Consider the following 15,687-nt stretch of genomic DNA (forward strand, 5'->3'; position numbering starts at 1 on the left):
TGTTTGTAAAAGTTCAGATTAGACTTAACCCTATATTCATCATGTGTTTGAGAGAAGGTTGGGAGAATGCTCAACAAAAGGTAAGAATGACATGAAAAGAACAGTAATGATAGGTATTCTTGAGGATAAGGCTTATTGTTCGGTAATTTCGCATATGGAGGTAAGCACTGAGAGCCTTTGTTTGGGGAAAGGATGTGTCCATCAGCTGTTTGGCTTTGTGATGGCTGATCGCGACCAACTGATGCAGATTAACACTGAAACAAAAGAATTCGTCAGCCTGACGGGATAATTCGAATGTTGCTTGTTGCGATTTCACCCAAGTGTAATACATTAAAACGTTGAATTTTTCATGGTGAATCAAGAAAAAATGCACGACAAGACATCTTTTAATACGTGGGTAATGAAAAAATATTCCAAGTTTAATTGCAATGGACGATCTTATTTCAGAAACTTTTGATGATGTACTTATTGTATGAATCAATAAAGAATAAAGAAACTAGCAACTAAAACTGATTGATATTGGCAATGACTTTCACATATCCTCATTATAGATGAGAGTTGAGTACAAGAAACTCAATCCGAATGAAAGGAAGAAGACGCTGTGCGAAATTTAAGTAGTGAAGCGTTACGTGTCTGTGAACTGCAACTTGAAAACATTGATATCCCGTTTTTCAACAGTCAAGTTCAAGCTACTGCACAAAGGATACTGCACAAATGAGCTTGCATACAGCTCAGTAACATTGGTAATTGTATACGAATGAGTCTAGTAGCTGATTTTAGATATAGCAACTTTGTAGCTGTTTAATATCTTCCATGGGAACAAAAAGGTTGCTGAACTTTTTTTTTGAATTGCATAATAATCTATATGCAACCCCATATAACTTCGAGAAGTATCTTATATCAAAGAATACATACTTCACGTTACTCCTTCACAGGAGGAGCCAATTTACATTTACCAAGCAGACATTTACAGAAAGAACCCAATAATTATTAGTTAAGAGCCCAATAATTTAATTGGGATTTTCATTTAATAATAATAACCCAATAATTATTCAAGCATATGTATTACTTTTTTCATCAATATGATTGTATCAGTGCGGACCGATTTATAGATGTTCAGTAATTATTCATGTCCATAGAGATTTCTTTATTCATTTCGATGATTACACATCAATTTATAGGGGAGTTTTCTTATAGCACTAGGAAGAACTATGTTTATTTGTTACTACTAATATCATATATTTCCTATCATTACTAACTCAATCGATCTTACCAGAGGGAAACTACGTTATGTTACCATGTTAATGTACACTTAAAAGTTCATTCCTGGAGGATAATAGCCATGAATCAATTATCTCTTTTCCATAAAGCCTCATTTAAAAAGGTTAAGAGGGATATTAGGTACATATTAACACCTGATTGAGTCAGTGAAAGTAAGCCTACTGTTCTCCAGCGTTTAGGTATGCGATGTGGATGCAGACTTCCGGTTTATAAGGGTGCACTTCCGGTAATTACAGGAAGGTAATCTGCTCACGTTATGCGTGCGATCGTGCACGATTCATTGGTGATAATTATCGATATTCAGCATTCAACATGAATTTATTAGCATCAAAATGTTTTAATGAACTATTATAGTATCTGATGTTAATCCTCTCCATAAATAATCATTAACCAGTGAGTAGAGGTCGTTTAGGACAGAGGTTTTAATATTTCCAGGTTTGATTCTAATATAATTTTCAAATCAGTTGTATTGTTTTGTGAGTTTTTCTTTAAAATGTTTATTGGCTCGCTCATATTATTGACATAATCAATTAAAATCGTAGACTTATACAAGAATCTTCTCCAAAGATTCATCTAAAGCTATGATATTTTGATAAAACTATCTACTGTATTCATTATTATTGCGGAAGATAATTCAATCAAAATATTAAGAAAACATTTAACTCACTTTGAATTTCTCCTGCCCGGTATCTGGAGACGGTTGCACTGCTGCATGATTTTGACAGTACAGCTGATCTTCTTCAGTTTGCCTCCTGCAAAAATTAAATATCAATATTAGATCTAACAATTCAATTGCAATCGCAGTAGCAATGTGATTGATGATTTAATCACAGTATACATACAGTATGGAAACCTGGCTAGTACCCTGGCGCAAAAATACGCCATCTTGTTAGGAAGTTCCGCATTGTAACAGTATTGATGGGAGGTTCGGATCACTATACTGATCCGGATCAATTGATCTCGTTCACTGCCGCGAGCCAATCAGAAGACCAGGATTGGAACTTCCCAAGGTCACGTGACGGTCTAGTATTTGTGCCTTGTAAAAAGCATTGGTTAGATAGGCGTCTGATTGACAGTTTCCATTCTGTACCTATTCTGTGATTTAATCATATTATTAAAGTAGAATTTCTGTATTCAGTATATTAAAATTTCAATTCATCCCTTTCAAATGTGAAAACTGACTAAGGAAGCTCTCATAAAAATGACACATTTCAACTAATAGAAAGAGAAAGAAAAATATTGAAATTGATAGTTGATTATTAACAGTTGAACCCAAGGTACCTAGAATAAGGTACCTGGAATTAACGTTAGTAGACAGAAGGTTGATCACTCACAGGAGTAAGATTCGAAGTGGTGGGGGGAACGCCAGCGTGATGTCACGTGTAGTAAAAAAGTGATAGAGTAACCACATCGAGCATACAGTTTATTCACTGTATCTTCAAAAACATTGTCGTTTAATCCCCTCAAGATTGACCTAGAACTTAAAAATTCTCCATACTTATAGCGAATTAATCACCAATTCTAATGATTCTAATGATTGTTAAATATTTCAAGTTCATTCAACTTGTATGAATAAAATGAGGTTGAAAGTTTCTCAAGAATCTAAAAACGTGACACGAAAAAGTTAATAATCTGGAAAAGCATTAGTAGACAACGTTATACTATTATAATTATTTCAGATTAACCATAAAAAATCTTGATGAACCAATGCATTGCAATAAACCGATCCCAATAAATCCAATGAATTTCATTCACATAAATGCACTGAACACATGCTGGTATCGAGCACATGTTCTACGAGAATCAAAATATCTCATCCCCGAATTCACAAGCTGATGTATAGCCAAACTACAAAATATAAACACGACCTAGAAGATAAAGAAACCTTAAGGGTTTGAAAGGGAAGGTTAGGAGGTGGGGTTTTTGCTTTTATATTGCAAAATGCTTGTATTATTTAAATGTTTTGATAATTATTGTGAAGCAGAAACAGAAAGCTTTGCGTCAGAAAATGTTTGTGTTATATAATTTGACTATAGGTCACCGTATGATTTTCAAGAATGCGATATTCTGCCTACTCTGTACTACAGCCTACGTCACGGCTGCACTTCCCCCACTCCAATTGTATTTCAACTAAAATACTATAGATGAGTGACCAACCTTCTGTCTACTAATTTTGACCTGGAATAAGGTAGGCTACCTGTGTTGTAGGTACATTCGTTGAGCCTGAGTAATATCAAACTCCAGAAACATCTTTATTCACCGAACGTAGTGAGGTCTATGGATTTTCTTTTTGTCTTTATGTATGTATATAACGCATTTACAGCCAAACGCGTTGATAGAATTCTATGAGATTTGGCAGGAATAACTAAATAATGCTGAAGAAATTATAATATTTTCTACTGAAAAAAATTAATTTTGAAATATTTGAGGAATATTTTAATCAGATGAAAAGATTATCACAGAACTGGATGATTTTATCATATGGAATACAAATTCAAACGTGAACTGAGTTTGTTAACATGTAAAAGAGGTGACATCAGATTCTTGTGGATGAGAAAACTGCGTGAGGTCTACTGTTCACACAACTACTAGTATCCATCAATGCTGCAAAATAAAAACTGCTCATCTTTGATTCAAACAATTCCGATTTCATATAAAATTGCGAAACACGTCTAGTCTAGTGCAATTTGAAGATCTCTTCTCAACGCATTTGCGAACTCTTGGACAGATGAATCCTGAAGTAAGTAAGACTTATTGTGAATGAAGCGGTGGAACGGAAGAACTGATTGTAATGGAAATAAAGGATTGAAAGAAAAGAAGAGTGGTAGAAAGAGGCATAATTGAGTTAGTGGTTAGAAAAAAGGAAAGGAAGAGAAGAGAGTGAATAGGCCTAAGCGACCGGAGTGTATCGAACCAAACAACAGCCATATAATTAGTTTCTATTAGGAGAGTTAAGTCCCTCCCGGCCCATAGCAGGAGCAGGAGCCTCACTCACGGTCGCAGCCTCCCAGAAGGTACAAAATTGAAGCTCTGTGCTCGATTCAAGGTCTTTCCTTTAATTTGGAGCATTCACTGAATCGTACAGCGCAGCTCAGTCAATACAACCCTACTTTTTTCATCAATTATTCCACCTTCATCACATTTATGTGAAACTCACCCAGGTAAAAAACTAATTATACTCTAGAAATCGGACATTTCGCTGAAATAATTTGTTGTTTAGGAAAAAGCAAAGGTTCATTAACCTGAATTTCCAGTCTGGAAAAATAATTATAATTCGCAATGGACTTATCAAACTTCATGACTAAATTCGCTCAAAAAATTATTATTTTGTCCAACAGTAGCACTCTTGAGTCAAGGTTGATGTGATCTGCACACTGAAAGATTTCCACATCTTCAACCTCACACTTCATAGAATATTGATTGAGATTGAATGATCTACCTTTGCAAAATATTATCCTCATTCTTTGCATATATCATATAGGAAAAAAATTGCTATGAACCTTATCGATTTGTAATATTAAGTCTCTCTCAAATGAGTTTGATGAGATGAAGCTATAAATAATCTATTAATACAAATTAAAAAAAAACAATATATTATAAAACAATATATATATTAAAAAATTGTTTAAACTTTAACATACATATTTTAAAGACTAGTTGAAAATTTCAACTTGAAAATGGCCAATCGAAAATAGTCGTTGAAATATTTTTAATTTTCTAATATAAGGGTACCCACTACACGTTTTTATATTGTTTTTAATAATTTGAATAGAGTAGCCCATATAAGTGAAGTGATTCTATTAATGTAGTATTTCCACTACAATCAATATATTTGAGTAGATTGATATTCACTGTCTAATTTATAGATTGATTGAATTGAAAGGGAAATATATATTTAAAGTCAAATTAATCAAGAGTCGATATTTCCCAGGAAATAATTGATTGCTGACAATAGATTGGTTACTTTATCATGTGCTCTATCCTCACGTGTTCCTTTGAAATGTTTCATAATTTGAATGGAGAATTCATCAATCTTCAATCTCTATAGAATTGAGATTATGTAATCAAAGAAGTCATTCAAAGATGAGAAAACTGTTCTGAACTGAACACAGTGCACACTTATACATGTATGGTTCATCAAAAAAATCAAATGAAGTATGTAAAGACCACAACCTATAAATGAAATTAAGGGAATGTTTATATAAACTTGAACTTGATATTAGGTGGAATTCACATTCATTTATCCACTGGTGACGACACTTGAAATAAATTCACATCATTACGGTGGACCGTTGACTGGCAAACAGGAAACTCACGTTCACCTTGTATGAAAGGAGCTGTCGCTGTCTCTCCACTTGACGCGTATTATAACATATTCTGGCACCTGGGGCTGGGGCCAGTCTTTAGAAGCACGATGAACGGGAAGACTAATATTATTTGCTGGGTGAAATGTTGCAAATTTACTCCTCGTTCATAGCCACAGTTGGACAGTTCAGTCAGCATGGGCTACACGTGAGAAGTGAAGAGAAAAATTTGTGGAGAGAATAAGGTGAGGCCAAGCGTAGAATTCCAGAAACACTGGAACTCTTCCAGGTTATTCCCGACTGTCCTTCTCACTCGCGCCCGTTCCACCAACCGTATCAGCTTCCTTGTTGTGCGCATAAAATTGCATATCGTAACACGTGTTTTGACTGGGAATTCGATGCGTACACAAAATGCTAACCCACACCAACGCCACAACCTTTGTTTTGCTTCATTGGTTTCCGTCTTGTTACTTGAGTCTTTTGCTTTGAATTCCAAATTCGAAATTCACTGGCTCCTGGGATCATCACCTCTTTGTTCACACCCTATTAAATCTGCGGATAACTGTTCAGTAGGCTCTACATTTGCAAAATAATATCCTCATTCTTTGCATATATCATATAGAAAATAAATTGCTATGAACCTTATCGATTTGTAATATTAAGTCTCTCTCAAATGAGTTTGATGAGATGAATCAATAATCTATTAATACAAAAAAAAAAACAATATATTATAAAACAATATATATATTAAAAAATTGTTTAAACTTTAACATACATATTTTATAGACTAGTTGAAAATTTCAACTTGAAAATGGCCAATCGAAACTAGTTGTTGAAATATTTTTAATTTTTTAATATAAGGGTACCTACTACAAGTTTTTATATTGTTTTTAATAATTTGAATAAAGTAGCCCATATAAGTGAAGTGATTTTATTAATATAGTATTTCCACTTCAATCAATATATTTGAGTAGATTGATATTCACTGTCTAATTTATAGATTGATTGAATTGAAAGGGAAATATATATTTAAAGTCAAATTAATCAAGAGTCGATATTTCCCACGAAATAATTGATTGCTGACAATAGATTGGTTACTTTATCATGTGCTCTATCCTCACGTGTTCCTTTGAAATGTTTCATAATTTGAATGGAGAATTCATCAATCTTCAATCTCTATAGAATTGAGATTATGTGATCAAAGAAGTCATTCAAAGATGAGAAAACTGTTCTGAACTGAACACAGTGCACACTTATACATGTATGGTTCATCAAAAAAATCAAATGAAGTATGTAAAGACCACAACCTATAAATGAAATTAAGGGAATGTTTATATAAACTTAAACTTGATATTGGGTGGAATTCACATTCATTTATTCAATGGTGACGACACTTGAAATAAATTCACATCATTACGGTGGACCGTTGACTGGCGAACAGGAAACTCACGTTCGCCTTGTATGAAAGGAGCTGTCGCTGTCTCTCCACTTGACGCGTATTATAACATATTCTGGCACCTGGGGCTGGGGCCAGTCTTTAGAAGCACGATGAACGGGAAGACTAATATTATTTGCTGGGTGAAATGTTGCAAATTTACTCCTCGTTCATAGCCACAGTTGGACAGTTCAGTCAGCATGGGCTACACGTGAGAAGTGAAGAGAAAAATTTGTGGAGAGAATAAGGTGAGGCCAAGCGTAGAATTCCAGAAACACTGGAACTCTTCCAGGTTATTCCCGACTGTCCTTCTCACTCGCGCCCGTTCCACCAACCGTATCAGCTTCCTTGTTGTGCGCATAAAATTGCATATCGTAACACGTGTTTTGACTGGGAATTCGATGCGTACACAAAATGCTAACCCACACCAACGCCACAACCTTTGTTTTGCTTCATTGGTTTCCGTCTTGTTACTTGAGTCTTTTGCTTTGAATTCCAAATTCGAAATTCACTGGCTCCTGGGATCATCACCTCTTTGTTCACACCCTATTAAATCTGCGGATAACTGTTCAGTAGGCTCTACATCAAAAAGGGCATCACCCTCAGATGACACTTGCTTTGATCAGTGGAATTTCAAAAGAAGCATCTTGGATGCTAATTTAATACTGTCTACTCGAGTCAAGATTCAGGTGAGACGTAAGCTTATCAGAGTATCAGAATTTGTGAATGAATTGGACTGAAGTAAATTTTTGATTGTGAAGTGGTAATCCAAGTATAGTATTCCAATTGGAAAGCAGGATACTGACCCAACATATTTATGAAATACAGCTAAATTTTCAGTTCTTAGTTACAGCAACAACTTATGAGTGTTTTTCCATCTTGTAGAGTGAATGAACTCGAATGTAAAGTTATAATTTGCCTGTACCTGTACTATATTAGTTATATTTACCAATACTATACTTGGAGTTAGTAACAAATAACTTATAGAATTCAAACATTCAACTTAATAAATAATATGTTAGATAATAATCGGAGGTGGATGGAGTTTATTTTGTTAGCATTGTTCTGTTATTATTCACAATAATGCAAAGAGTAATCGTTCACAGAAAACTCTCAACATTTGAATACGGTACTTTCATAGATATGGGTGACGATAAATTCTCATGCGATCATTTCACGCGCTGAATAACTCCATTTTTGGAAGCAAAATTTTCTGCTAGTGTGAGTTATCTCCTCGTATTTATTATTACTCTGTTGTTTTACATTGCATGAGTGGAAGAGAACGGTTGTTTATAGTCATTTTTTATGTACTTTATATCGGGAGATGTTTGCAATTGGAGTTGCGTCACAAGTTTTTGCACCTAGTGGTTCACAGCTGAATGACTCTTTTACAATGAACTGATATTTATTGATTTCTTTGTGGATCAATATTTATAACCCTTATTAGGTAGAGAGTCAATAAAGGAGAGAGGAGACAGGGAAAGAGAGGAAATCCATGATTCAAGTAGAAAAAGCAGTAATCATATTTCTTAAGGGAGAAAAGAGAAGAATCTTCTGATCAGAGGAGACGAACTATCAGGTGAATAGAATTCAAGGAGAAGAAAAGAGAATTATCAAGAGAATAGATTGAATAAGAGACGAATCGAGGAGAAAAGTAGGGTTTGTAGAAAAAATAGAATTTCCATGACAAAAGATAAGAATGAGAATTTTAAATACATGACAAGGGGAAAAAAGGAGACTACTGATTGATTCGGTTACTAAATAGAGAAAGAAAAGACAGCGGAAGACAGGGAGAGAGAGAGAGAGAGAGAGAGAGAGAGAGAGACGAAATTGAGAAAATAATAAAAATCAAAAGATAGGAGCAGGAGAGAAATGAGAAATGAGAGTGAGCTAGGACTCTAGGACACCTGTGCCACATTACCCAGTAGTTGAGAAATGTTGGGTTTTGAGAGTTTGCTTCATTTTATAAATGTTTTCTGATTGTTGGTAATCAAAAAGTTCAAATTTGTATTTATTCAAACAATGACCAACCTCAAGTGGAGGAAGATTAGCATCTTGACTCTCAGAGAATAGGAACAAAGAGAAAATATGAGAAATTGAGATAAAAGAAAAAAGAAGAAGAAGAGGAAGAAAAACAAAATAGACGGAACAGGAGAGATGAGTAGATGATGAACAGGAGGGAATGATGAGAATAGAAAAGGAGAATAAATGGATGAGGATAAATGGTGGAGAAGGAAGAAATGTGATGCAAGGAGGAGTGAAGAGGAGAAAAGAGAAGTGATTGGTGGAAGCATGCCGCAGGACCATCGTGCTGGAAGCAAGTCGGAGCATTTTCCATAGAGACTCGAAAAAGAACACAAAGAGCAATAAAATATATAGTGATATTGTAAAATGCCCCAGCCTGGAAGGATTATCGGATATGTCTTTTTCCGTTTCTATTACAACGGAGCAGCCGACGGTTTGCTTTGAAGCGAAGGGAAACAACTTATTGTTGAAGTGAAAGAAGTGAATTTTTGCTGAGGATTTTATCATAGAACATGAAGCCTGGCCTTAGAGAGCCGAGATGGCGAACTGGCTGCACTGCTGGTTGTCCAAGTTGAGGCTTATCTCGTGCCATATGATGGATGCGCCTCACAGCTCATGCAATCCTGCAATCCTACCCCTACTGCCTACTTCCCACTCCCACCACAATCCAATAAATAATTCCATTCTGCTTTTGACATTTGAATTTAGACTACAAAACGCTTGACTATTGTATCATTCTCGTGCATTGGAAGTTTCACTTGAAGGAGGTTCTTAATAATAAATTATGCTATTATTAGTTGTTGGACCACAGCGCAAGCTAGATAAGATAACTTTATTGCAGTTGAAGATTATACAAAATATCATCATCAAAAACATAGAACTTCTTTTAAATTATGAACTAAGACCGTAGATAATATTAAATGCTTTATAGAATGATATTGGCAAATTTTAATTGGCTACTATCGGCAACACAATATAGATTTGTTTTCATAATTATCTCTTCATTGATATTCTGCAAGTAGAATTTACAACATAAGCAATAAAATGATACAGTTTAGCTTTCAGTGACAGAAAATGTTCTCCAAGACCGTAAAGGATTCGGGACAGGATGAAACCAATCAGTGCAAGTGATCGTTGAGATTCCATTACCTGATTGATTGGCTTTGAAGAAAAATCACTTTCAATTATTTTCACCGTGGATTAACAGAAATTCTGTGTTTCTTTGGAGCTTACCTTCCGTAACAAGATAGGAAATTCTGTAATTACTTTCTGATCCGCCTTTGATGGCACTATGAGCTCCGAGATATATCTCTCTCATCTCTAACAAAACAATAACTAAGATTAATTTCTAGAAGGCTAGTTAATCTGATAAGATATTCTTTGATTAATATTATTCCATTCACTCAATAAAGTTTCATAAGAATCAATTGGAAAAATAATTTAGACAAATTTTTGAAATAATTGATTGACAAATACTTTTAGTTAAGTATTTATCTAATTTCTGACAGTTGTGATGGAGTTGAATCCCATCCTCTTTAGAGATTCTATTTTGGTTTGAATACTCAACTCTACAATATTGTACTTATAATTTTCTCTGTTATGTGGAAAAGAAAATGTGAGATTATGCGTTTTTTAATTCAGATCTACTGGGGAAATCGGAGGATTCTTCACAGAATATGATCACGTATTTTATATTTTCCAGTTTCGGTTTCACCCTTCATTGCATATCACAAAAGTTCTCAATTGTTATAAATGTTTGATGAGATTGTTCAGTTGATCTCCAAAATGCAGATTCTGTCAGTTCTGAACGCTCACGAAGTAATTAGAAATCGCTGGAAATTTAGTTGTGATTTACTGGTGGAAATGAAGGGTGTTAATTGTTTGTTGGGTGTTTCTGTCTGGAGAAGACCCACATATCGTTTTGCAACCAACTCATTGATGCAAAGTTTGTTACAGTGCGACAATACAAGCTACTTCATCGAACTATGAGGGCTTTGGAGTTTGCAGCAGTGTGCATTTAGCGAGCTGGTAAACACTTGTCGGTGAAACTGTTGAAAACATTACATTCAACTGTTCAACATTACATTTTATGTGTTGCGGTAACAATTTAAAGGTAGTAAAAGTTTAGGTAGAGTTGAGGTAGGTAGACAAATTTGAAACAATACGTTGATTATCTTCATCACAGATAGAACAATCCAACAGTTACAATCCAACATACAAAATTATTATTTAATACCTCATCATCTGTTTAGGAAGATTTCAAATCGATAATATGCATTGAACTACCTAATTAAAAACATTGATTAAATCATATTTACTTATATTTTAATCTTGATTTGCTCTTCTCGCAAATCAATAATGAGGATCATAAGTGCATGATTATTGAGTTGAATTGATTTACAATGATGGTTTCATTCTTTCCATTTATTTTCTTCAATAAAGTTTCCTAGTTGATAATCAGTTTTCCTTGTTGCAAAGTTCAAATTTCACATTCTATTGTTTATCCATTCATAATATCTATAATATATAAAATATGTATATATATTAATATATATATTATGTATGAAATAGCGATTTTATGCATATAATTCATCTGCTTCGTAGCAAGTTGCTCGACATTTCCAAAACGAGTGAATCGATTTAACAAACGTGTCATGAACTAAACAGGCTACTGCTTGAGAGCAGGACGTCCAAATAATTAACATAGTTCTACCTGTGACAAACATTTGTTAGTGCTTGTATTTGAACGGGAATAACGGCTCCCCAAGGACGAATCCATCCCATAAGGCCAGCACCATACGCGTTGTTCAACCCACATTTCTCATCAAATGAACGGAAAGAGATCCTCTGTTAGCTATTAAAATGCTCCGCACGATTTACTGGTCAATTCATAAATCTCTAAGAGCTTAGACAATAAATCCAGAAATATTATTCCTCGCAGACGCATAGAAAAATCGAATAAATTAAATCCCTCTCGAATTCAATAATCTACGTTCCAAATTGAAATAGCAATGATTAAAACGCTTCTCGATTTCAGTTTATTCAATTTGTGAATAACAAATCACGTTCCATGTAAATTTCGGCTAGGTGATCACGTTTCAAGAGCACTACAAAATTAATAACTAGAATATCAATGAGGTTCCAAACTTTGAATACTAATTCATTTTGTTTGTAGGATGTTGGAACTTGCATAGCGATTAATTCGGCAACAACATACTCATACCAGTGCGAGTTGGATTTAATTGAATTCACTCATTGGATTAGGAGATAAATGTGGGAATGACCAATGTGCCATGGATCAACCTAGTTCTGATTCGATGGCAGTAATCTCAATGTCAATATGGGAGTGGCTTGTAATCGATTACAACGTAGTCGACTTGATAATAGCGGACTGTGAAGGGAAATCAATGCTACTTTGAATTGTTAATTGCCAATCAAACTGCGATTGCTTAATTGAAGCTGCTGTCCAGATTGCCTTAAATGTCCAATACGCTTCTATTAAAAAAATCGTATTATCAAGATCCAATGACGAGTGGAAATGAATTCTATGGGTTTAACTTGAAAACTTTTTACCTCTCAATAATCGACAAAAAATAAGTTTGAAATAGCATAATATTTAATAGATGGGATATAGGGATTTCAACACAGAATAAGATGTTTATATATTTCAATCTAATCTATCTTCATCTTTGAACTATAGTTACTGTTAATGAGAGAAGTTATTGATAATTTCGATTTATGACTTCTGTAATCTACTCAATCACACAATAATTATTCTCTTGAATCAATATACTTCTAAGAATCTCATGTACAGCATATTCTAGGCCTACTTGGTATTTTTTAAACAAGTCAACTAGAACACTTCAATTTGTATTTCCAAGAGCTTATATAGAACCTGTCTGCATCGAGATAACGGCCCATGTTGGGAAACTTTATACTATCAATAAAAATGGTAAAATGGATGAAATGAGAATGGAGTGTTTTCAACACAAGTCTCACCTGAATTGAAAACCTACATATAGAAAACTGGAAGGGTGCTAAATGCAGTAAACCTATTTCCACAATGTACATAATGCAAATAAGCAAACGCAGTTATGAGATATTATTAGTAATTCAAGAAGGAGTTAAATAATATAAATTGGAGTAATTTTTCTGGAGAAGTGGCTGGGAAGGATGAAAAAGACAAAGAGGATGATGTTTTTTCTCGTTTCAAATTAAGAGTTTCCTGTCGCTAGTTGGCAAGTGTGGAGATGAGCTGCTAGACGTTCACACGGTTAACTCACGTTATCCGGCCACACACCAGCGGAGAATCACCGAGAAAGCAGGAATAGAGATAAGAGAGAAGTGAAAGAAGAAAGGAAGATGTGTGGGTGATATAATTAGAGGGCGACCAGAGCGACATCTGTATTAGCGACAACTACAATGTGCGTCATCACCCAAAAAAGGTGGCCAACACTTCTTAACTTATGTAAAACATTTATCACTGGAAAGAGATTGGAGTCCGTGTGTAAGTGTAAGTTAAAATGTGGAAATCCGGTTGGAGTATTGAAATGATAGAGATCCGCAATCTTCAATCTATTTCTGATGCAATGATGTGATAAAAATAAGTTCAATTTAAATAATGTGGATGTGAACGGAATGATTGTGATTACTACACGGAATCAAAATTAGAATCTATTTTTTCTCAAATTCCCATGGTAGTAGATCTTCTCATTGGGAAACAGATTTCAACTCAAGTTGTTAATGGGAGACTTGAGTTTGAATGTACGTAATATGAACGATTAATAACAAATTTAAGAGATACAGTCGAGTTCATTCTCCTTATAAGCAAATTTTGATAGGTCATTGTTACTATTGATCATGTACTAAATGCTACTATTGATTGTACTGTACGTATTTCATTCCATTTACAATTTAAAATTAAGTATTGCTTCTGATTACTCAACCTTCAAAACTGATGTGCGTTGAGGGAGAGTAATGATTCAATCAAGTAGTAAACAAGTATTATTTATTGGTTTGATTCTCGATTTACAGCTTCAAAGAGCACAAATAATTGATAAGGGTGGCTGAACCTATAGATATCCTTAGTGAGCTTGTTGCAGAATATCTCTATTATTTCTCCGAGTTCTTAGCTGGGTAATAAACGTGAATTATAGATTCTGAGTCTTAAGGATTTGAAAGATTCCCGAAAGGTCAAAATTGTTACAAACAGCTAATCAAGATGAGAAACTAGGAACAATGCATCGAAGGACATTGACTTCTAAAAGTAATAACAGTTATTGTAGAAAGCGAAAACAAGACGAGGTTGTAAAATCGAAACGTCCAAACAATAGGGCGTGCTCCCCAAAACAAAATAACAATCGCGATTAGAATCGTAAAAATATGTTTTACGTCACTGAAAATACCAGATATCGCTGCAAATAGAGGAAAATAGTGAAGTCGTGAAGATTGAAAAGAAGATGGAGAAAGTGATTGCAACAGTCCACTATCGAACTCGTCTAATTAACGCTGGTGACCGGCCCAGTCGTGATTGAGGGATGCTGGATGCTGGATGCTGGATGCTGCATGCGGCCACCTACAAAGCTCCAAAGAGGCTTTTCCAGTTGCCGAATATCCCGATGTAATATGGAGCTGCACTTGGATCGAAACAAATTTGATGACTTCTAACCAAAGAACTATAAGATCTTACTTCCAGTTCTATGCTTTTATCAAAACTAGGAACTGAAATATAAAAATCAAGGTGGTATTGGCGAGATCGTGACTATGATTGGTTATTCTAGCTCAAATCCATTTGAAATTTGAGAAATGATTCGATTTTCAAGCGGATTTGTTGATTATCGTACATGATATTTTTTTAATAATGCTATTCAATGAAGTTTAAGAATAAGAACGCTTCAAAGAAGGAAGTAGGAAAAGGTAATTAGGTCAGTTTCATTGTAAGAAATATCTAAACATAAGAAACCTTTGAAACAAAACAATTTTTTTGAAAGTTCAATTTAAACAAGTATCAATTCAAGTAGCATAGAAAAGAAACTCAAACAATCTAAGTAATAATGAAGCTCTGTTACTGATTTCATTATTGATGAGAAAATATAAGACAAGTAGTACAGTACAAGCCATTCCTGTTTCATAAAAAAATCAAAAAGCCAATAGGGATCCCTCTTTCACGAGATTTCAGAAGTCACCAAAAACAGTTTACTCTATGTTGAATTGAATAAATAGATAATACAAGTCCAGTTATGGTCCAGTTCGACCTTAACTGGACTTGCACTATTTTACCTTATATCACATACACTGCGTGTTGTACCTGACTAGTGTGTGTGCAGCTGTGCACATCCTACATTCAACTACTCCACTAGTACGGGACTTCAAGTTTTTCATGAAACAGGTCCTATTATTCAAACTTTTCCGTTTTTTTAACTGATATTTCATTGATTTTTCAAGTTTCTTGAATGAGTGTTTCAGAGCTGCAGTGTAATAATCAATAAGAAACGTAAATAAATTATGGAGATAATGAAAAGACTACCTTGATGCCTTGCTTTCCAGGAAATGAAGTAGTATAATTTGTTAAGTACTAATGATTATTTCATTTTGTTTGCAAGTTGACTACGAATACTGAGTGTGGTCAATCAAGTTCCTGCT

At 34.5% G+C, this 15,687-nt stretch overlaps 1 protein-coding gene across 1 annotated transcript in view; it reads right to left on the reverse strand.

The window, feature by feature from the left end:
* Positions 1–15,687, reverse strand: part of LOC111047102 (rap1 GTPase-activating protein 1) — a 314,361-nt gene that overhangs the window by 127,984 nt on the left and 170,690 nt on the right. The window contains exon 2 of the mRNA XM_039433585.1: positions 1,949–2,033. Coding sequence (XP_039289519.1) covers positions 1,949–2,033 — 85 coding nt within the window. The remainder of the gene's footprint in view (positions 1–1,948; positions 2,034–15,687) is intronic.

Source organism: Nilaparvata lugens, chromosome 1 (assembly GCF_014356525.2).
Source record: "Nilaparvata lugens isolate BPH chromosome 1, ASM1435652v1, whole genome shotgun sequence".
Taxonomy (NCBI): Eukaryota; Metazoa; Arthropoda; class Insecta; order Hemiptera; family Delphacidae; genus Nilaparvata; species Nilaparvata lugens.